General features: G+C 38.2%; 1 protein-coding gene across 2 annotated transcripts in view; it reads left to right on the forward strand.

Moving 5' to 3' along the window:
- Positions 1–22,751, forward strand: part of LOC145671132 (beta-galactosidase-like) — a 101,081-nt gene that overhangs the window by 51,790 nt on the left and 26,540 nt on the right. For both annotated transcript variants that reach the window (XM_081739931.1, XM_081739930.1), the window contains exon 7: positions 12,104–12,325. In XM_081739931.1, coding sequence (XP_081596057.1) covers positions 12,104–12,325 — 222 coding nt within the window. The remainder of the gene's footprint in view (positions 1–12,103; positions 12,326–22,751) is intronic.

Consider the following 22,751-nt stretch of genomic DNA (forward strand, 5'->3'; position numbering starts at 1 on the left):
ACTTGCAACAAGGCGGAATTGCAACAAGTCGGAACAACAAAGAAATTTTTGAAGCGAACTGTTTTTCATGATCTTCCTGTCTCTTCTGTGGGGAATACTTTCTGGACCTATGACCTTCTTTCTTTTCAATATCAAAACTGCCTTATTGATTTTTCTATATTACGTAGATGCCAAACTACTGCACATGGCCAAATTTCGTAACAGGACTACAAATTATCTAACTTTTTATCAACAATAATCATATTAATTTATAGTGTAATTTAAATATATATGTATAAATCGTGGCAGTTGGCACGCGAATGTAAAAAAATGAATCTATCATCATGCTTTTTGTTTCGCTACACACAGTTTCTCTTTTTGAAACTTACAAATCAAGCAACTTTTTGACATTTTCCAATTCAGTTTTTAGTTGTTACCTTTTATCTCAGAAACTATCGAAGCACAAACGATGAGATTTCGTGCAGGAATGAACACAAACGATAACAAACGACACTATTTTAATGTTTTACACTTGAAGTTGTGGGGTCAAGTTCACGCTGGCCCCTACCAGTTTTTTCCGCGATATATATTGGAAACTATTAAAGTATAAACGATGGGGTTTCATGCACAAATGAACACAATGATGTACTAACCAATGTAACTAATGCCATCGTTTGTGCTTCACATGTGGAAGAAATAAAAACTTTTCATTTCAAACGAAATAGTAAAAATTTGTATCAAGTTTCCAACTCTATTTTCAGTTTTTGGCTTATAACTCAGGGACTATTGAAACACAAACGATGGAATTTCATGCACAAACGAACATAAACAACGCACTAAAGAATGACACTTTTTCATCTTTTATATAGCCCATGAAATCGGGAAGCCAAGTTTACGCTAGCCTCCTACCATTTTTTTGTTCACATCTCCGAAATTGTTAAAGCACAAACGATGGGTTCCGTGGACAAACGAGAACAAACAATACAGTAACCAATAGCCCTAATATCATCGTTTGTGCTTCAGATGTGGGACAACTGCAAGCATTTTATTTCAAAAGAAATTGCAAATATTTGTATCTACCTAGGCAGTTTCGAACTCTGTTTTCAGTTTTTGGCTTATAACTTATGAACTATCGAAGCACAAACGATGGAGTTTCATGCACAAAGGAGCTCAAACGAAGCACTACCGAACGGCACTACTTTGATCGTTTCTGCGTGAAGTCGGAAGGCCAGCGTAAACTTGGCCTCCTACCAGTTTTTCGCTTATATCTCTAAAACTAAAAAAGCACAAACGATGGGATTTGTGCAGAAACAAGCAAAATTGACGCACGAACCAATTACACTAATTCCATCGTTTGCGCTTGAAGTCGGGAAGCCAGCGTCAACTTGGCTTCCATACCAGTTTTTGTTTATAGGGTGAACTTGGCCCCTCTATCAGTTTTTCACTTATCTTCGGAACTAATAGAGCACAAACGATGGGATTTTGTGCACAGAGGAGCACAGACGATGAACTAACCAATGACACTAATATCATTGTTTGCGCTTCAGGGTGAGAGCGGCGTGAACTTGCCCCCTACAATTTTTTCGATTATGTCTCTGGACCTAAAAAGCTCAAACCATGGGGTTTCGTGCACAAAAGAATCACAAACAATGCACTATCCAATGACACCAATAACCTGGTTTGTACTTGAAGCGGGGTAGCCAGCGTAAACTTTGTCCCCTACCAGTTTTTCGCTTATATCTCTAGAAAGCACAAACGATGGGGCTTAGTGCATGGCCTGCATGAGAATCCAGCTTTTTTTACTAAACTAGGCATTAATCAGAATTATGAACCTACTTGGTACCGTATTTTATGTAAACATGTATGCGTATAAGATAGTGCAGTAGCCTATTCCTATGGACTATTATAGGTTTCATATTCATGCATTCGCTAGAGTTAACAGCAATTATATCCTATTTGTATATAATTTATTTTCAACATCTTCATTTAAACGAAATTATTAGCTGACTGTTTATGAGTATTTTTGCCTCCGCGCGGGGCGTCTTAAGCAATTCGAAGAAGATGCATATACTGTATCATTTATATTCATTTTACTCAAACAACTTGACTTTTGACTATGTTCTATCCATATTTACTTTATGTGGTATACATCGTTTTCAAGTCTTCATTATGTCTTTGCAATAATCTTCCAATTTTCCATCTCCTTATTATAGTCTTTCAGATATGTGGACGACTTCATTTTTTTCATTGACTTTCCATTGGCTTTAATGTTCATGTTTCATGATTTTTTACTATGTTCCATCGATTTTAGGACAATTTCTTTCTTGAATGTAGAATCTACATAGTCCGTTCTATATTTAAGCTGAATTTCAACCATCTCCCTCTTTTGGTTTTCTACGTAACTGGAGGAATTGTTTGTTTGTCATTGATTTTCCATTGACATTAATGTTTCGTGCTTTTTTACATGTTCCATCCATTTTACGACAATTTCCTTGTGAAATATAGAATCCACATAGTAGAGACCTGCACGGGCCGGGCTTGGGCGGGCCAACACGGATTTCTCTTCAGATCGGGCCGGGCTGGGGTTGATTAATTGCAATTCTTTAATAATTATTGACTTTCGTTAAACGATAATTGGAATAAAGCCAAACGTTGAAGAAGTATGCCCGTTACAAAGAATGTTACAAAGAAGAAAAATGTTACAAAGAATGCAATAGCTATTTACAGTTTGTGTTGCTTAGCGGCTCCACTTTCACTATAGAGGATTGCAGGCATTGTGCGGTAAATTGAACTCTGACCTTGACCTTCACTGAACTTAAAATATGACAAGAAGGTTTGGAAGTTTTGCCTGTCGCTAAACAATATTGCCATCTTCACTTTATGCTAAAAATCAATTAACTTAGATTTTTGTTACAGGAAGTGGAGTTTTTGTTCTCTCGATGACAGGCAAAGTACCGGGGTAATGGTACCATTCGGGAGGTAAGCGTCAGGTTGTGAACTAGAGTTTAGAAAATGTTTCTGAGGGGTAGGTCAAATTTAATACTAAATTTTGAGAAAGATTGGGGCTCGAGCTAAATATTTTAAAAATTTATCGGGCCAAAAACTTTTTAAATTTATCGGGCCCGGTCCGGGCTTGGGCCAAGAATTTTAAAAAACTTATCGGGCCGGGCCGAAAATCTCCAAAATTTCTCGGGCCCGGGCTGGGCCGGATCTAGATACATTCGGGTTGGATTGGGCTCGGGCCGAAAAATTCGGCTTGTGTAGGTCTCTACCACATAGTCTCTTCTACATTTGAGCTGAATTTCAACAATCTCCCTCAAAGTCTGTTCACATCATTGCAATCGAATAGGCTCTTTAACTAAGTCTAAACTCTAAATTTGATGGTCCATAACTCGGAAAATGAAAGCGTGAACCACATAATGTTTCAAATGTTCAGTATGTTTGTCAAAGGCCATATTAAGTTTCATCAAGATCAGATGAATTTCTTCGATCGTGCACGATACATTGATTTCAGGTTGTCCAAACGGTATACATTTACTATGATTTGACCATGGGCGGCGATTAGGGGGGGCAAGAGGGGGCAGTTGCCCCCCCCCCACTTTTTTGAAGTGACCATTTAACTCTTTTAAATGATATCATCTATTTTTCGGTGATAGGCTATAATTTTCATTATTCGATTTTAAAAAGTACTAAAAAAGCTTTTTACTTGTTTTTTTTTTTCTCAAGTCTGGAGGCATTGTAGAACATGTTACATATGCTTTCACGCCTTTCTGCTTCGAGACGTAGTGTGATAACGTCATAACTAAAAAAAATATTTTTTTACTTCTTTATTACTTTTTGCAGGGTTTACTTTTGCACTTAGAAGATTGAAATTTTGCACACATATTCAGTGCACCCCTTAATATTTTCCAGATTATTTTCAGATTTCTGCTATAAAAACAGCGGGGCCCAGAGGAACAAAAAGTTAAAAAAAGGATATATTTTTAACAAATCCCTTTTTTCGCGATTTTCCCTCCTCAGATACATGATGGAGACATGTGAATAGTACTGTTTGGAAGGCTGTTCTCTTCTAAAAAGAATGATGTACGAACCATGATCCTAGTATAAATAGGGATGTCTCAGGGAATTTTTACCTGAGATCCTTTTTTATACGGCAATCTGGATTTATTGTAGAAATATTATTTTTGGCGGGCTTACTTTTGCACCTAGAAGATTTAAATTTTGCACACACATTTAGTACACCCCTTAGTATTTTTCAGATTTGTTTCAGATCTCTGCGTTAAAACAGGAGGTACAGAGGGGCAAAAAAGTACAAAGAAGGAATATTTTTTAAACAAATAATACATTTTTTTTTCATGATTTTCCCACCTCAGGTACATAATGGAGACACGTGAGTAGTACCGTTTGAAGGTATGTTCTGTTCTTAAGGGAATGATGTATGAACAATGATCATAGTATAAATAGGGATGTCTCAGGAAAATTTTATATTACATACGGGTCATCTGGGGCATTGTGGGAATGTTCTTAGCTCATTGGTAAATATTTTCCCGCACTTAGTTTTCAAGATAGAAGCTTGAATTTTTTATACACATTTAGTACACCCCCTTCGTATTTTTCAGTTGATTTTGAGATCTGTGCGTTAACAAAGGGGGGCCAGAGGGAATCAAAGTATGAAAAAATCAGAAAAAATCCAGATTTCCCTCAAAATTTCCCGCCTTAGCGACATGATACGAAAATGTAAATGGAACCGTTTGAAAGGTTGTTCTATTCTGAAGAGAATGAGGTACTAACCATGATCCTAGGATAGATGCTGTAGCTGATTGACTGAAATTCAATAATTTACCTTTAAAAAGCCACAATTTAAAATGGTTAATGTATATAGTTGCAATTGGAAATGTAAAGTTTTTGCATATATTACTGGTTCATAGAAAAAATGGTACAATATAATATTTGTCGTTGCGTAAGATTGTATTGGTTATTTGTCTTCCCGTGGAGTTAAGACAGCTACAGGAATTGTGTTTTAATTACAATTCAAAGGAATTAATATTACAATTGCGTCGTAGCATATGCTTCTAGTATTTACTGTCTTTCATTTTCTAAGAGTAATAACATACATTTGATGGCAAGTGTGGAATTAAAAATGTAAGTTGTTCGTTAATCCCCAGTTTCAATATAACTTCTACAAAACAAGACTCATTATTCATTAGTATGATTAATAATATCCTTTCTATTTATTTGTTTTACAAATATGTTATTAAATAATCTGATCACACAATTTTCCAGACAGAATTTTAAGATGTTCATGAGCAAGGAATCATGAGCAATTAAGTAAATTACTCTTGTCAATTTACTTAATTAAATATGAAACACGATATAAGGTATTTTAACTGAAAAATATAGTATCCTATTAGTTATACAACCTTTCGTCAAACAAAGTGTTAGAAACAACCAGGAACACTAACATTGATATACACATATTCAGATCATATCTTGCCCCCCCCCCACTTTTAACGTCCAATCGCCGCCACTGGATTTGACAATAACATTATGAAATCACACTTGCATCATTTTGTTCAATGTCTCTCTGTCATTTTTCTCGCAACCCTATAATCTCATTGCCATATAACTACTGTGGTTCCTGGACAAAAAAAAGGTGATATGTGTTTTTCTTACAAGCCTCTTTTGAAACTACCTTAACACTATTCAGGGAGTTGTGCAGAGGCCAAAACAAATAATACTCTAACTGTGCCAGCTCCGGAGTATACAGTGGATATATCAAAACCTACCAGCTAAATTTTCTCAATACCTGATGGGTTGTTAACAATGTATGTGGTCTGGCGTTGTCAGCGACGTAATCGACGTCCTTTCTGCTGACCACTTCTGGCCGCTTCTCTTCAATTGGTAGATGCACGAACGCTAATTGTCGACAGTACAATTCCCGGCAACAACAGCTCGTAATGCACGATGTCTTTCTAATGCCACCAAAACGCACACTAACATTCCTGGACGTCAGTATGGGCTTTGCCACAGACTGTGAAGCTTTTCCTCGCTTCAGTAGAGATTCACAGATAGAAATTCGATTGAATAAATGTTTTCGACTCAGATCATGTGGCGTCCAAACATCGAGCTTTTTTTTTTTTTTTTTTTGGTAGCTACAGCTTTCTCTAAATGATTTAACGCTATTTGGTGAAGGACATTTACGTCATTATCAATGTCACGACTGCTTATATAGCAGTATTACTCGACTCTTGCAAGAGTACCATCTACTATTTCTATCATTAGTCGACCATCGGAAGCATCCTGGACAAACGAAATTTTGAGAAGAAAAGTAACTGAACCACCTTTTGACTGTTGCTTTTACTGAATCTTGTCCAAAAATCAGCACAAATATCTTCACGGGCCTATGCAGCATTTGCGCCTTTATCGAATTGCGAACCATTCATTTATCTTTACGGCGCAACACCATACTCTTGATTATAAGAATTCCAGCATTATTGAACATCTACTAGCTTCAGCTGTCAACTGTCTAATGACGTTAGGCCCGACTCGCTGCGATTCATGTACCCTCAGATTTTGAACAATAATGCCATATCGTGCGCAAAAAGCTCACTACTTTTTCGACTATCTGCTACTATCGTTCTGATTTATTTATGTTATTATTTGAGAAAAATCAAATATCAAGGACGAAATCAATTAAACAAAATAAAACTGAATATATATATATAACAGGGAAAATGTACTTTAATGGTCCTCATCTCCAAAAGTACGGAACTTACTGCAGTCGGGTCAAGACTTTACTTAAGAACTAATATGTGCACTATCCAAAAATAGATGTTTCAGAATCCTGCGGTACTCACGCAACCATTTTTATCGAGGGAGTAGGACTACGGACGTATAATTTGAAGTACTCACCAACTACTTCTATAAAAAATTGTTGCGGAAGTACCGCAGGATTCTGAAACATCGATATTTGAATAGTTCCTAAGTGAAGTCTTGACCCAATTAGGGTAGGTCTCATAGTTTTGGAACTATTGACCTTTAAATTTCACTTCATGTTTTCGGCAGCCTATAACTCCGAAAAAAAAAAAAACATTTGTGCACCCAGGTTGGTCTATACTTTTTGTTTTATGTTGGTGTCAGGAAACATCTCCCAAACGTTGTCGGCTATGCTGTCAGCCAGACTTACGCAAAGAATGACATTTTCTTATTATCAATACGAAATTTTTTTGTTGTAATTATCCTTATAGTTCCGTAGTAAATAATTAACTTTAATAAACTTCCTCCATAGTTTCAATGAAATTAACATAGTTCCAATAAATGTGAAATTTACGTATTATTAACTTTTAAACTTTCGTGTATTCCTTTAAAATTAGCGACTCAAAGTCACGCATATAATCAAGGACAACTTCTCTCTCTAATTACTTCTTCATCCTCAAACACTGTGTAGTAAGTTGAGACATTAGATGCACTTTAGGTTGAGTTTAACGTCGCTTTCAGCAGCGAGGCTATATGAGGAGATGCACTTTATTGTTGCAAGACCAAGCCATAATACTGATAAATAAAGCAAGTCACATTGTGTTTTATTATTTTGCAAATTATGCGTTATTTTAAATTTGTTGTTGACATAAATAATGGAACGTAAATATTACTGTAAACATTTTATTTACTGTTTATTTATTAATATTTTGTACACAAGTTTCTTTTACACCAGTAACTGAAATTAAATGCTGTTTAATAGTACCATAAATTGAATTTTGTGTTACTTAAGTAAGTTTGTAACAGTATAATTATAAAACTTTAAAAAAAAAGTCTTAACCGACTGTACATGTAATTCACTTGTTTAAAGTGTTACAAACAACAAAGGTAGTATAAAGCATTACACTAGTTAACAAAGGTTTTGTTATATAAAAGGAAATACCTGTTCTTAAAGGAACTTTTTGCGCTGAATTCGAATATGCACTCGGTTTTTCTCCATCACGTACGATTTTCCCTAACAGAGGGATTTTCGGGAAAATCCCTCAAAAATTTCCCTTTTCGTTTATTTGACACCTCAAGATCTTGTCCCCTTGCATATACTAACAGAAATTATACCTAAGTATACTTTGATTCATATTTAACAAACCCTCCAAGTTTCGTAATAATCGCTTTATTCTTTCTAGAGAAATAAATATGTTTGTATGTATACTGTGTGTACTGTTTATTGCACCTTATAGTAATGCTTTCAGATCTCTTAAGTTGAGGTAAAACGTTTTGCTTTATTACCACAAACACATATATAAAATATAATACAATATAATTTACAAGTGTGACAATTTACAATAAACAATAATACAAATGTACCAAAAGGTCGTGAAAAGACAATCATAACTATCACAATATATGAAACTTCCATTGGGTTACAAAAACGTACACTACTTCCTTCTTTTGTAAGAAATGTTGCATTCTCTAACAAGACCCCAACAATAGTCCCCCATCATTGAAGGATCCCATCGTCCCTGGTACCTTTTCTCCATTGCCATTATATCTTGGTGGAATCTTTCCCCCTGTTCGTCGCTGAGAGCACCTAAGTTAGCAGGAAAGAAGCTGAGGTGGGAGTGCAAAAAGTGGATTTTTAAAGACATCCTACAACCCAACTCTTTGTATTTCTGTATCATGTCCTGTACGATTTCTGTGTAACTCTCAGCTTTGTTATTGCCCAGAAAGTTGCGCACAACACACTTAAATGCTGTCCAGGCAGCTAGCTCAGCACTGTTTAACTTGCTGTCAAAACTATCATCAAGCATTAATTTCCTAATTTGGGGACCAATAAACACTCCCGCTGAAATCTTAGCATCACTCAGGTTAGGGAACTTATCTCGCAAATACTTGAAACCTTCACCAGATGTGTCCATGGCTTTGACAAAGTTTTTCATAAGTCCTAACTTGATATGAAGTGGCGGTAGTAATATCTTATTAGGATCTACCAAAGGAGCGTATTTGACGTTGCATTCTCCAAGTACGTAATTCACTCTAGGTTCCCATTCCTTCACTTCATAATGTTTGTCATCAGCTCGGCTATCTCATAAACATAAAAAACATTGGTACTTCGTGTAACCGCACTGCAGTCCTAATAAAATACCAACTACCTTGAGATCGCAACATATTTGCCAACAATGGTCCTGGTAATTTATAAGATTTAGCAAAGTTGACATGGTGTCATAGGATTCCTTAATCTTCACTGAGTGCGCAAGTGGTATAGAAGGTTTTTTATTTCCATTATGTAAAAGGACAGCTTTAAAGCTGACCTTTGACGCGTCGATAAATAACCTCCATTCTTCTGGAACGTAAGGAATTCCTAGCTCCGCCATCAACCCATTTATATCCGTACATACGCATGCCATCAACCCATTTATATCCGTACATACGCACACATTATCTTGCATTGAGAAATAGCTTGAAAATTGAACATGCCTTTTCCTGTACACTGATATGTTCGTTTCTGCATCCAATAAGTTCCACTGCTGGAGCCTTGATCCCAGAAGTTCCGCCTCTTGTTTTGTCAGGTGCAAATCACGGACTAGGTCATTAAGTTCACATTGCCGGATGAAATGTGGCTCGCGAACACAGTCAGGGATGAACGTCGGATCCTTGGATGTACATGTTGATGTCGATGGTTCATCAAGGTCATGATCATCATCAGAGTCTTTTGGCCATATCTCTTCCCAGTTGGTAGGGGGCTCGGGAAGTGGAAGTTCATCCCCGTGCGGAATAGGTCTAATTGCGGATTTAACGTTGGGATAACTTATTGTGTATTTGCTTTTTTTAGAATGTCCCTTAACTACTGTGAGACAAAAATAACAATCATCCAGATGGTTGGTGGGTTCTCTGCACACCATTGGTACAGCAAATTTCATGAACCTCCGTTTCCCTTTGGCCCATGCAAGTAAAGTGACGTAGCACGACGCACAAATTATGTTGGGTGCCCAAGTTTTGTCCTGATCTCCCACACGACATCCGAAATATATATAATATGCTAGTTTCACCGATGGCGTAATGGATCTACACTGTCCTTTAACTACAAACTGGCCACACACATAACAAAAACTATTTGGTGAGTTAACACACGAACGCCGTCCTCTTGACGCCATTGTACTGATCACAAACTAAACTTCTGGTCTTAGTTGGGTATAATGCCGTTAAGATCAAACATGAAAGCACTCTTAGCAGCAAAGACAACTTTGAAAGTGAAGTAGTGTTAAACCACACGTCAATATAAAAATGTACAAAACTCCCTCACCAGGTGTCAAGAACACAAGAAAGAAAGAAATTCGCGGGGGGAGGGGGGAAACGATACCGTAGTGGAAAATTCAGACTGCATTAGTTCATTGTTGTCAACAATGAGTCTGTATTCCATTCTTTCTTTCTTTTGCATTCTGTTACACTTGATAACAAATATTGATAACCATTTCATGAACAAAACGAAAATACTTGGAGAATTGTATATATATGTATTAAGATATACTGTACGTTTAAACAAAATATACGTTGGAAGTACATTCTATTTTTATACACGTTTCTACTTTACAGAGAGCAATACAAGTGTGTTGTTGACTATTGTAAATATTCATTTTTATGTCTGTGTTTGTAGTAATAAAGCAAATCGTTTTTACCCCAACTCAGGAGATCTGAAAGCATTACTATCAGGTGCAATAAACAGTGCACACAGTATACATACAAATATATTTATTTCTCTAGAAAGAACAAAGCGATTTTTACGAAACTTTTAGGGTTTATTAAATATAAATCGAGGTATACTTAGGTATAATTTCTATGTTACTATATGTAAGGGGACAGGAGCTAGGGGAATAAAATATCTGAAAAAGGGAAATTTTTTAGGGAACTTCCCGAAAATCCCTCTGTTACGGGAAAACTGTACGTGATGGAGAGAAACCGAGTGCATATTCGAATTCAGCGCAAAAAGTTCCTTTAAGATCAGGTGATTTTTCTCATGTAACAAACAAAAAGTTTAAATTTGTTAACTAGTGTTATGAAAGTGTTCCGAAATTTTGCACTGTAATTTCTTGTGCTGTTATGCAACAATAATCATGGTAAAGAATTTATGGTTGCCTATAAGCATATTACTTTGCGTAACTAACCCAACCATCCGTTGAAGAGTTTTATAGTCTAGCTTAGATTACCGTCAGATCCTAGAGATGTTTTTATGAGACCACTGGGAAGATATAGGCTACTGTTTCAAAGAAAAGAAGAATCTTCAAAATCAGTTAACGAAAAAAAAACTAGCCAGAGCATATATATAGCTGAACTGAATTGAGGACCTCCTTCTCCATTTTTAAGTCGGTTAATAAAGTTACACAAATACACATTGCAGTAATAATAAAGCACGCTTAAGAATCTAGTCATCTACTCTATGTCACTCAGTTTCTTCATCTGCAATAGCCGAAGAGGTTGGTTACTTGCAGAACCGTAGCTAGATTTCGGCGCCCGGGGTGAAGTAGAGTTCGGCGCTCCCTACACTCACCGTACCAAACTTTTGCTTCCTTGCTTTTTTTTCTTAATATAAGAGAAGAGCAGCTTTTGTTGTTATGCTATGCTGAATTTTTATCAAGGTGCGTGGACAGACCATTACAAAATCCAAAACGATCATCATGTATTCTTTCAGAAATAAGAACTGTTTTCAAGATCTTTTTTTTTTTTTTTTTTTTTTGACTAAAACTTCACAAAACTACCTTTGGTTATAAACAAATCCACTTGGAGAACAGTTATGAAAATTTACAGCTATTTATAAGGTTTCGTAATTTTATTCTAATTATGACCACACAAATAGCATTTTAATTTAATTAATTTTTGTAAATTAATTAAACCTCATATAACATAACAAATCGTAAACTATGAAACAAAATTTGTGATGGAGATGAACTGATCCGTTACAAAAGTAAGAAAGAAACATTTACATTTACAAGCTACATTTACAACTATAATTTAAAGCTACAAAGAGGATGGCTTTAAATTCTCAATTTTAAAATAAACAAATGTAATAATGAAATTTAGTAATTTCATAGTAGTTATAATATTTAATTATAATTTGTACAAGTTTTAAATGACATTACTTACTCTCTTATTCAAGGTGAAGATATTGAGGACGCCTTTCACTCCATGAGAAATCATCAACCGCGTGGTCCACTGGTGAACTCAGAATTTTATCCAGGCTGGATGGATCTTTGGGAGAGGCCACATTCAATAGTCAATACATCGTATGTTGTCGAATCACTTGATGGAATATTAGCTAGGAATGCTTCAGTTAACATATATATGTTTCATGGTGGAACCAATTTCGGTTTTACATCAGGTAATTGTTTCAGATAGCTTTATAAGGGAAAATGAAACAATCAGGTCACAACAAATTTACAAAAAAATTCGAGAAACAGAGACAATAGCCATGTGCGCGATAACATTGCCAGAAACCAGGTTGTATGTTTATTACATCTGTACTAGCTGAAATTCTCGTTCTTGGAACAGATAGGATATGTTTATGGAAAAAGATAAAAACCCTTTTCCCTTAAGATATTATTTCAATCAGAGCGAAATAAAAACCCAGGTTGATCCAAGTGCTATATTCAAAAATTAATTTTAAACAGTTAAAACGTTTCTTTGCTTTTGGCATTTCATAAATACAAAGTGAGAAATTAAGGTGAACAAAGTGAGAGATTAAGAGAAATTAAGTTTAGAAATTGCACCTTCTGCTCTCCCTACAGGCGAGATTTTCGAAAACAGTGGAGCACGTGATCTAACATTTTTAATCACTGGCGTCTCTGGGACGTAAAATTTGGGGGAAGACATCAAAGAAGGTGATTTAAATGGCACTACCTAGCCCAACCTGTTTATTATCTTCGATTCCATTTGTTAACTTTCTGCTTACCTTCACGAACTGTGAGGTGCCAGGTAGCCAGAGCCGAAACAACTGCTACCTAAGAACACCAACACAAATAAAATAAAATAGCATAAGTAGTGGAGTGGCTGGGAATATTCAAATTAACTGAAATATTTGCATAGAATGCAAATTACCAAACTTGTGAAAAAGATCTATTCCCTCTTGGAGATAAGGTACTCTCCTGTAAGGGGCCGCCACTCCCTTATGAAGTCGGTAGAGCAATATTATTTAATTTTGTGAAACAGCAGATCTCAGGGTCATCTGCATAACAGCCATGCTCAAAGATGCTACAATAGTGAGTCAGTTTAAATTTCAATAAGGTTAAAAGAAAATTTATAATTTAAAATTTTACAGGTAGCAGCCTGTATTTGAACTCACTATCTCATGGCTGTTATTTGGTTCTTTGGGCAGAATACTCTCTCTGAGCCCCCATACAGAGAGGTGGTCAAACATACACAATTAAGGGGAAAATGCCTCCTTGAGTCACACTCCTGAAACAAACATATCATTAGCACAGGTACTCACCCTACGGCAAATTGAGTAGACATTTGGTTCTGGTCAGAGATGGTAGTTTTATTTTCCACATAGGAAACAGGAACATAAATATGCTAGATGTGATGATATCCACACTTGATACACTATTATTTTATCACCTATACGTAGTGCACTACCACACACACACCTTACTATATATTGATACACTTGATAATTTAACACAATTTCATTTCTTTTAAAAAGAAAAAAATAATAACGTAGGATGAACCTGAAGTTAGAAAGGTCTGTCTGACCTTTAATAAGATTAAAAAAAAACGAAGATATATAGATATATATATATACACAACTTTCTTTTATCTCCTCATATTCGTGAGTTTCTGGTCTCTAAACAGTTTAGAGAGGAGAGACATATTTCAAACTGAAAAACATATTTCACTATCTGCGTAGATAAACAAACAGATTGAAGATAAAATTAAATAAAATTTTAATTTGCTGATTCACTGTTCAGATTTTCACACGATGTTCACAAGTTCTAAATTGAATGTGACAGTGTCCTTCTAGATTCTCATTCCACTGTGAAGTAAAATGTTCTGTATGAGATATAGCACACAGGAATACTGATGTTCTATGAGGGAACTTTTAGTATCTTCTATAAACAAGCAAAATAATTGCTTGAAGCCTTGTTCTAAATGTCCAAGGACAGGCACGGCATAAAGGCGTTACCGGCCTATGTTTAATATCTCTACTTGAGATATCTTAAGTTATATATTTCTCCCATATTGGAAGAACTAGGTTTTCCCATATTAAAAATGGGATGTTCGACGAGATTCAAACTACGAGGTCTCTAGTGAGTGTCTGTAGCACTCAGAGAATGAAGAATTACTAATGGAAGATTAAAGTTCACTCTCCATTGTCACTATATGTAATAATCACCACTGATGTATAAACTACAGATATGTGTAGGGCTTACACATTCTGTGAATTGATTATAACTTCATATATAGAAAAACTGAGTTCTACACACTCGCGTATACAGTTGTTCACAGGACCATCCAGGGGAACCGGACTTTGTTCACACCTTGTCCCGGGTATCAAACTCTCTGTAAGAGAAGTCAAGTGACTTCCTTCTGACCGAAAAACTATATCTTGTCGCCTCTCAATTCTAACTTGAACTACCTCGTTCTCTCATGAAAACGAGTATATGTCTTTACCAAAAACAAGGAAACGAAGAAACTCGCTTCCTCAAGCAACCTTTGACAAAAGGTTCTCTGCCTTGAAGCGATATTCTGAGGTGATCCGATCTGCCACTGCACTTGTTCAGCTACCTTCCGTAGCCAACTTCACCTTGACCCTGCTGACATGTGCTGCCCCTACACCAAGGACGGTAAACACTGAAGCTTTTGCTCGCAGCAGGAACTATGAGAGTTTTTAACACACTTTTGTTATTCTTCACTTATTACACACAAATTAATATGAGAAACATTGGTTATTATACATAAAATTAAAGAAAAATATACACAGAATACATATATATAAAATTCATGAACTGTCATCTCTCTCAGAAGCAGCAGTACACCCAATTCCTGTGGCTGTCTTTCAAAACTGTCTGCTACTAATGCAGCCATGTTTGCTTGGAGAGAGATTGAGGAAACATCTTTGTTAATTATTTACTTTTACCAAATACAAGATCCAAGTGTCTTGTTCGATAAGGGAAACACGATGATAAAATAAATCAGAATTTTATGCGGTATTTCCAAGAACGTGTTTAGCTTAGTACGTAAATATTAATATTAAACACAGAAAATAAGTCAAATCAGAGTATACATTTTCAAATTGGTGTTGCATTTCGGGAACTAACTAAAGGCTCGCTAGCCAGGTTTACTGGTCTTTGGTGAGAAGGGGGGAGGAAGTGACGCCTAAGCTCGCTGCATTGGAAATCACACCTATAGAAAACTAAAATTTCGCATGTAGCAGCGAAAAAGTTTATGGCTTTTGAAACAATACAAACGATGTGTTTCGACACACTGTATCAACTTCAGTGTAGTTTCACCAAGGAAGTTCATAGGCTACTTCCTGTGTATAAAGATTCTTATTTAGTTCCTATTCTGGTTACTTCTTTCCATGGTGAGTTGTGAGAGACCTCACCTCTTGAAGTCTAGGCGACAGCAAGTCGGGAAAGAAAAAAAACTTCTCTCAGCACTAGCTCTCTTCCAGCGTTCTGAACTTTCATGTATGATTCCCTTAGAATCTGCTTATTTCCTATTTAATTAATCCTTCATCTATGCTTTTAATATCATATCTTCCATCATCCCCTGTAAGCTATACATTATGCAATAACGCAGTAATTAGATGCAACTGTTTAATATGCTATATAATGCCTATAAATGAAATAAACACAAAGAAATAAATACAATATAATACAATATTGTATTAATATTTACGTACTATGCTCGGTGTTTCACACTTCATTACTCATAATATTAAATAAATATGCACTGAATATGCTAATGTTAAGCAATTAAATATACCACAAAATTATCATATTTACATATATATGCAAATGTGCCCCTCATCTGCATTTCGATATGCAGATGATGGAGAAGGACATCGGCCTTCTACAGTAATTTCCCCCCTATGATTCTAGGTGCTGTACTTTCTAGTACAGGACGTAGATCATACGGAGGGCACATTTTCGTTCCTGAAAATATTATAGGTACACAATACATCCAAGGTTAAAAAAAAAGTTAAACACCACAATAACATAATATAAATGAAATATCAATACACAAAAGCTAAATAACGAGAATTCAGTGTTCCCTAAGTTACGTAAACATAAATGACATAGGTTCCCATACATACACTAATACACTAATACACTAGTTCACTGAAATATACACTAACACTATATACACAGGTTGTCAAATCCGGTTAAGTGATGCTTATATGTGTGATCTGTTTCATCTCTATTGACCAGTACCACTGTGATCCTTCTCTTCTCTAGAAACATATGGTTTCAATAGAAAAGCATTTCTTGTCATCTTGACTTCTTTAGTCGCTAGATCCCCTAGTGTGTACATATTACGACCAGTGGTGGCGACAATCTGCCATGGTCCCGAGTACAAGAGTAAGAGCTTCTTCGACACACCTGCTAGAGCATCCGACTTGGGAAATACTCTAGATAGAACAAGGTCACCCACTTTGTACTCTACAGTACGGTGTGACTTGTCGAAGTTACGTTTTCGTGCAGCAGCATTCCTTTTGTGGTTCTTTCTTGCAATTTCTATATAGTACTGCACGTCATGGCGCTGATCCACTTCTGGGATTTCAAACAGCCTGGCTATGTCTCTAGACATAGACTGCCCAAAGTGACACTCAAAGGCTGACACGCCAGTGGTCAGGTGTTTGGCCGAATTTAAGCACTTCTCAATTTTTTCCAAGTATTTGGGCCACAATCTCTGGTTATCATGGCACAATTTACGTAGTAAACGTACTGTTGCCTTGACGGCGACCTCTGCCATCTCACCCTGGGGATAATATGGCGTCGAAGTGATGTGCCTGATACCAAGATCTGCTAACTCTGTTTTCCAGCGGTTAGACTGGAAAGGTGACCCTCTGTCTGTTAAGACTAGTTCCACACTAGGGTTAACTTTCAGATACTCCTTCAGTTTCCTTATTGCAGTGGTAGTGTTTGCCTTTCTACATGCTTACAAGCCAATTAGCTTGGAAAATGCATCATAAAATACTAATATGTAATGGACTCCCCCAATTTCCTTGGTTAGAGGCCCTAACCAGTCAGCGCAGGCCAAGTAGCCTGGCTTCTCAACTACCACGGGATTCAGTGGTCCCGGACGATAACATTGGGGAGGGTTGCTTTTCTGACATAATTCGCAGGAAGCACAAAAACGCCTCACACTTGCCCTCATCTTTGGCCATACGAAAAATTCTGATAGAAGCGGAAGTAGTTTGCTAGCCGACATGTGCCCTCGATCTGAATGGTAATAATCGAGCAGTGGAACTACTAACACTTCTGGGATGCATATTCGGACTCCTTCCCGGTCACGCTTACATAAGCGCCCGTTCAATACTTCAAAACGGTGACAAGCCCCATTCACCTTTGGTGAGTCCGTCTTCTCTTCGACATCTTTCTTGATCTTGCCATAGACAGGATCTGAAGACTGCATCTCCGGTAGTATGGCTATCATCTTCCTCAACTCACATGGGATTTCCGTCAGGATGGACATCAGCGACTCCTGGAGGATAGGCTTCCGTGAAACACTGAGGTCTTCTTCTGTGTGAGGAGGGTACCTAGAGTGATAATCACTCAGATTCTCATTGGACTTGACAAACTGAAATTCGAAATTGAAGTTGGAGAGCAGCATCGCCCACCGGGTGATGCGCTGGTTTGTAAGTCTACAATAGAGAATGAACTTAAGAGCAAGGTGGTCACTGCGTACTATGAATTTAGTACCAACTAAGTACTGTTTAAACTTTACAACCCCATCTATTAGTCCATAAAATTCCTTCTCCGTTATAGAATAATTTCGTTGCGCTGCATTGAACACACGTGATGTAAAAGCAATGACACGAATATCATCATTATCATCACGCTGGTACAATAGAGAAGAACACGCAATATCACACGCATCACACTCAAGAATCAGTTGTTTGTCAGGCAGGACGGTTTTCAGTACTACTTCCTCCTGGAAGATCTGCTTGATCCTATCCATCGCTGCCTGATGTACTGGTTCCCACTTGAACCTAACATTCTTCTTTAGAAGTTGGAACAACGGATGGAGAACTTCTGAGTACTTCCTACTAAAACAACGATAGTACTGGCAGTAGCCAATGAAGGAACGCAGTTCCTTTACGTTCCGTGGTGTCCTAAAATCTAACACCGCCTTCACTTTCGCCGGATCTTTGCCGATACCGGATTGCGAAAGATGGAAACCAAGTATGTTCAATGATTTTCTGGCGAAATTGCACTTTTTCAGCCTGAGAGTTAGGCCACCCGCAGTGAGTAAACCCAACACTCTGTCGAGGTGTACTATGTGATCTTCGAAGCTCCTGTCGGCTAAAATTAAATCGTCAACATAAGCGCCACAGTACTCTCTAGCTTCTGATCCAATCAGCATATCTAATGCTCTAACGCAAGAAGCAAGGCTCTGTTTTGTCCCAAACGGAAGTTTTTGAAAAACATACGAAATGCCTTCATGTAGGAACCCAAGATATTTCTGGTCACTTTCTTTCACTTTTATCTGCAAAAACATCTCAGTTGCATCGACGCAGCTGAACCAAGAGTTGTCGCAAATGTCTTGGAGAACAGATAGGGGTGGCATAGGTCTGTCGGAGAGATCCCCTGAAATTTTGGCCAGAGCTCTTCCATCAATACAAACTCGAATGCGTCCGTCACTCTTCGGCGTCACTACCAGAGGGTTTATGTATGCTGTAGGCATTTTCTTGATCACACCCCAGGCCTCCCAACGCGAAATTTCATTCGATACTAAATTCCTGAATTTCTTTGGGTAAGGATACAATTTTGTTTTTATGGGACGTTCGTCCGTTACTCCAACCTCATGCTCGTAGTTAGCTATGCAACCTGGCTTGATATCAAAAAGCGCCTGGTGCTTTAAAAGAACAGCTTTCAAACTATCTCGTTGTGAGGCTGAGAGATCTGAGTAGTTCGAGACAAACTCCTCTATATCTGAATGGGAGGCACGTGTGTTCACTTTCAACCACTCTTCTGGTGGGAATACATGAACTGCCATTTCTTGGGCACTTGGGAATCTACCATCATCCAAGTTCGGGGCACGAGCGGCCTTTTCTCTGCAGGTCTTATGCTCATTCTGTGCGCTAACCCGTATGGCCTTCCGTCTTTCATCTGACGGGGAAAAATTACACTCAAAAGTATCTACTTCCTCAAATAAACTGTAAGGTTTCTCGCACTCTCCATTCAATTCTAAACAACGAACTACTAGATCCTCAGTCTCGCAATCTACTGATCTAAATTTCACTTCTACATCATGAGGATGTTTGAGATGTAGAAGGCCGGTGTCATAGTCTAACACGGCACGAGATTCTGTAAAGAAGTTGGAACCTAAAATCAAAGATCTGTTCAGACCTGAAATAATAATGCCTAGTGTATGAAATTCCTTCCCATGTATCTGAATGACTAACAGCGTTTGGCCTATGATCGTCGCTGATTTACTTCCGAAAGCAGACGTACCCGTATATTCTTAGCACTCAAAAATGCGGGTGTGGGGTGGCCATTTGAGACGGAGTCCCAAATTTCTTTTGAAATGGCGGAGCAAGAAGCCCCTGTATCTAATAAAGAATTAACTTCCTTTCCAAACAAAAGTACTTTAATCTCTGGCAGTGAGATGACGTTATTACTAGGTAGTTCTTCATTACTTGAATCAAATAAATTCTTAAAAATGCCATTGGCCTCTTCATATACAGCCCTATCTAAATCGATGTGTTCTCCAGTCCTACTTAATAAAGTTAACTTATTTTCCAACATGCCTTCGCTGAAATGCTTCTTTGCCTTAATTTCTAAACAAATTTTACAATTTCCTTCTTCCTTTTCTTCTACATTTTCAAAAATTTCTTTAACTGCGGTTTCACATGAATTTTCATATAAGTGTATATTTTCTACGTTCTCTTCTAAATGTCGCACATACTCGGAATTTAAATTTGTCAACTCAGATGTACTCGTATTCTCCATTTCCATCTTACCGTTGTCCCAAGCACATGCGGACAATCCTCATTCTCTGGGAGCAGAAGAAGAGGATTGGTTACTCCTGGTATTGTTTTGGTTTTGGCTGGTAGGAGGAGGCGCACGGTCATAACGTTCCAACAGCTGAATTTCATCGTCCTCGTGACGGAAGGAATTTCCTTGTGGTCTATCCGTGTTGCGCATTCCACCCCTCCTACCGCGGGCTCCACGAACGTTGTTGTTGTTGTGGGAGGAGTGGGAGTTCCCCCCACGTGACCAGCCAGACGACCCACTTCCGCTACTCTGGTTGCGAGGCGGGGAGCGCTGGAGGTTGTTTTGATTCGTGTTTGGATGTCTCTGTCTCTGGTAAGGACGCTGGTTTTCTCTCGTTCTATTTTTCTTACGAGCAGCGTGCTTACCGCTATGGCCAGAGGGGTTATTGTCTTCATTTTCCACGCTCACTTGGAGCATGTTGACCCCTTTCCTCTGGTTGCTCTGGTAAAACTGGTCGCGATTCGTCATCGACGACTGCAGTTCCTGTACCAGATTTAAAAGTTCTGCTATGGTCTTAGGGCGAGACGAGACTATCGCCCTAAATAGCCAGTTCGGGAAATGCCGCGGAAGTACCTTCAGTAATGTAGCATCAGACATTCGTGGCTCCAAAATACTATTCTTGTGTAACAAATCCAGCAGATATTCTGCGGGGGATTTGTGTACACGATTGTCGAAGTGGGAGGTGAGAATAGTCGCCCTTAGGTTAGCCAGGCGCTCTTCACTAAGGTAACACTGCTTAAAATTTTGTACAAAATCTTCATATGAGTGGATTTTGTTCCGGTTGACTTGAAACCACTGATAACAAGTATTCCGAATTGCTCGAGGTATGAAGCTGAGCCTCATCTCGTCCGGTACTCCAGTGACCTCAAAGTACCGGTCGAGATCTTGTAGGAAGTTGTAGGTTTCGGTTTCTGATTCATTTCCAGCATACACAGGTAAAGTGACGTCCCTGTGTATGAGACCAAATGCTGTTGCGAGATGCTGTCTCGTCTCATGATTACATGAGCGAGACGTCGACGGGACAGGTTCTGTCTCGTGGGAAGTAGCGAGGTTCCCAGGTTGAGAACCAGGCAGATCGCGACTCGAGGTTTCATTTGGTGACGTATGGCGTTCTGGTGCACTGGAGACAGAGATGCTTGCGAGTCTCCCCTCAATCACCTCGCTCGTCTCCTTTTGTATGGAGTTCTTCCACTCCTCCATTTTCTTCTCAAGTTGTGCACACACGTCTTGAACGGTGTCTTGCATCTGTTGGATGCTACCGTTACATTCCGACCTGATCTCATCGAGTGGCGTTTCCTGCTCTAGTTCCCCCGGATCCTGGCTAGTTGGGAAGCGAAACTCACTTCCACTCGCCTGACCTGATTATTTAGAGTAAGTGTGGTCTGTTCGACACGAGACGAGACCTGTTTAACATTTTCAGAAAGCTCTGAGTAATTCTCCTCTAATCTTCTAGTTGTTTCAGTGACACGTGAATTGAGATCTTCCCGAGCGCCTTCAATCTCCCCCCTCAGCTCTACAGTAGTGATTTCAAGTCGCTCTGTCAATTCCCGTTCACTCTGCTCAAGTCTTGACGTCATCGAATCTAAACGGACCTCAAGACGAGCATTGACCGATTCTATGGCCTGTTCAAGTCTTACACTATTCTGTCTAGTTTCGTTACGAACTTGTTCTAGACTCTTATCTAATTTCTCTAGACCCCTGGAGCTTTCTTCTAATTTCTTCTCTAACTTTTCCAATCCCTTTGAGCTTTCTCCTAATTTCAAATTCAAATCTTCCTTCAAGCTTCTACTATTCTCTTCAAGTTTTGCTTCTATTTCTAACTTTAATTCCTCCTTTAGTTTCTTTTGTCCTTGTAAGATCTCGCTTAAAATGGCCTCAATATTTAAATAACTTCTCTGTTCCACCACGCTACCCTCATTGACTGTGGTGCTAACACTATGTACCGGCATTCTCGTAGTTTCCGAGGTTACCTCCCTTTCCTCCCGCAATGGTACTTCCTGTTCCCTACTGGGGACTGGCGGAACCGTATCCACCGCATCAGCGTCTCCCACAACGCTGACTGGACGCTCGCTAGCGCTCTGCGCGTCAACAACACTATTCTCCTCTGAGAGCTCCCCAGCTCTCTGAGCGAACTCTTCAAATACAAAATCTGTGTCCATATTTCCTTCTAATCTTCGAGCCTGTGCTCGCGTTACAACCATTTACAAATACAAACAGAATTACAAGGTTTCTTCCCCCCAAAGTTTCAAAAAAAACTGAATTCTCTAAGACACAGTGATGGTAAAACAAAAATATTCAAGACACAAATAAATTTCAACACACAAGACACCTTCGTTCTTGGAAATTTTTCCGGAAGAGAAACAACATATGCCGAAAATTTTAACACAAACTGTATGTTGACCAGCAAGTATATAACATATACTTCATGCCCTTTACGCTGATGGCGCCACTTCTATGTGAGGTGCCAGGTAGCCAGAGCCGAAACAACTGCTACCTAAGAACACCAACACAAATAAAATAAAATAGCATAAGTAGTGGAGTGGCTGGGAATATTCAAATTAACTGAAATATTTGCATAGAATG

The sequence above is a fragment of the Thermobia domestica genome, chromosome 15 (assembly GCF_964235325.1).
Source record: "Thermobia domestica chromosome 15, izTheDome1.hap1.1, whole genome shotgun sequence".
Taxonomy (NCBI): Eukaryota; Metazoa; Arthropoda; class Insecta; order Zygentoma; family Lepismatidae; genus Thermobia; species Thermobia domestica.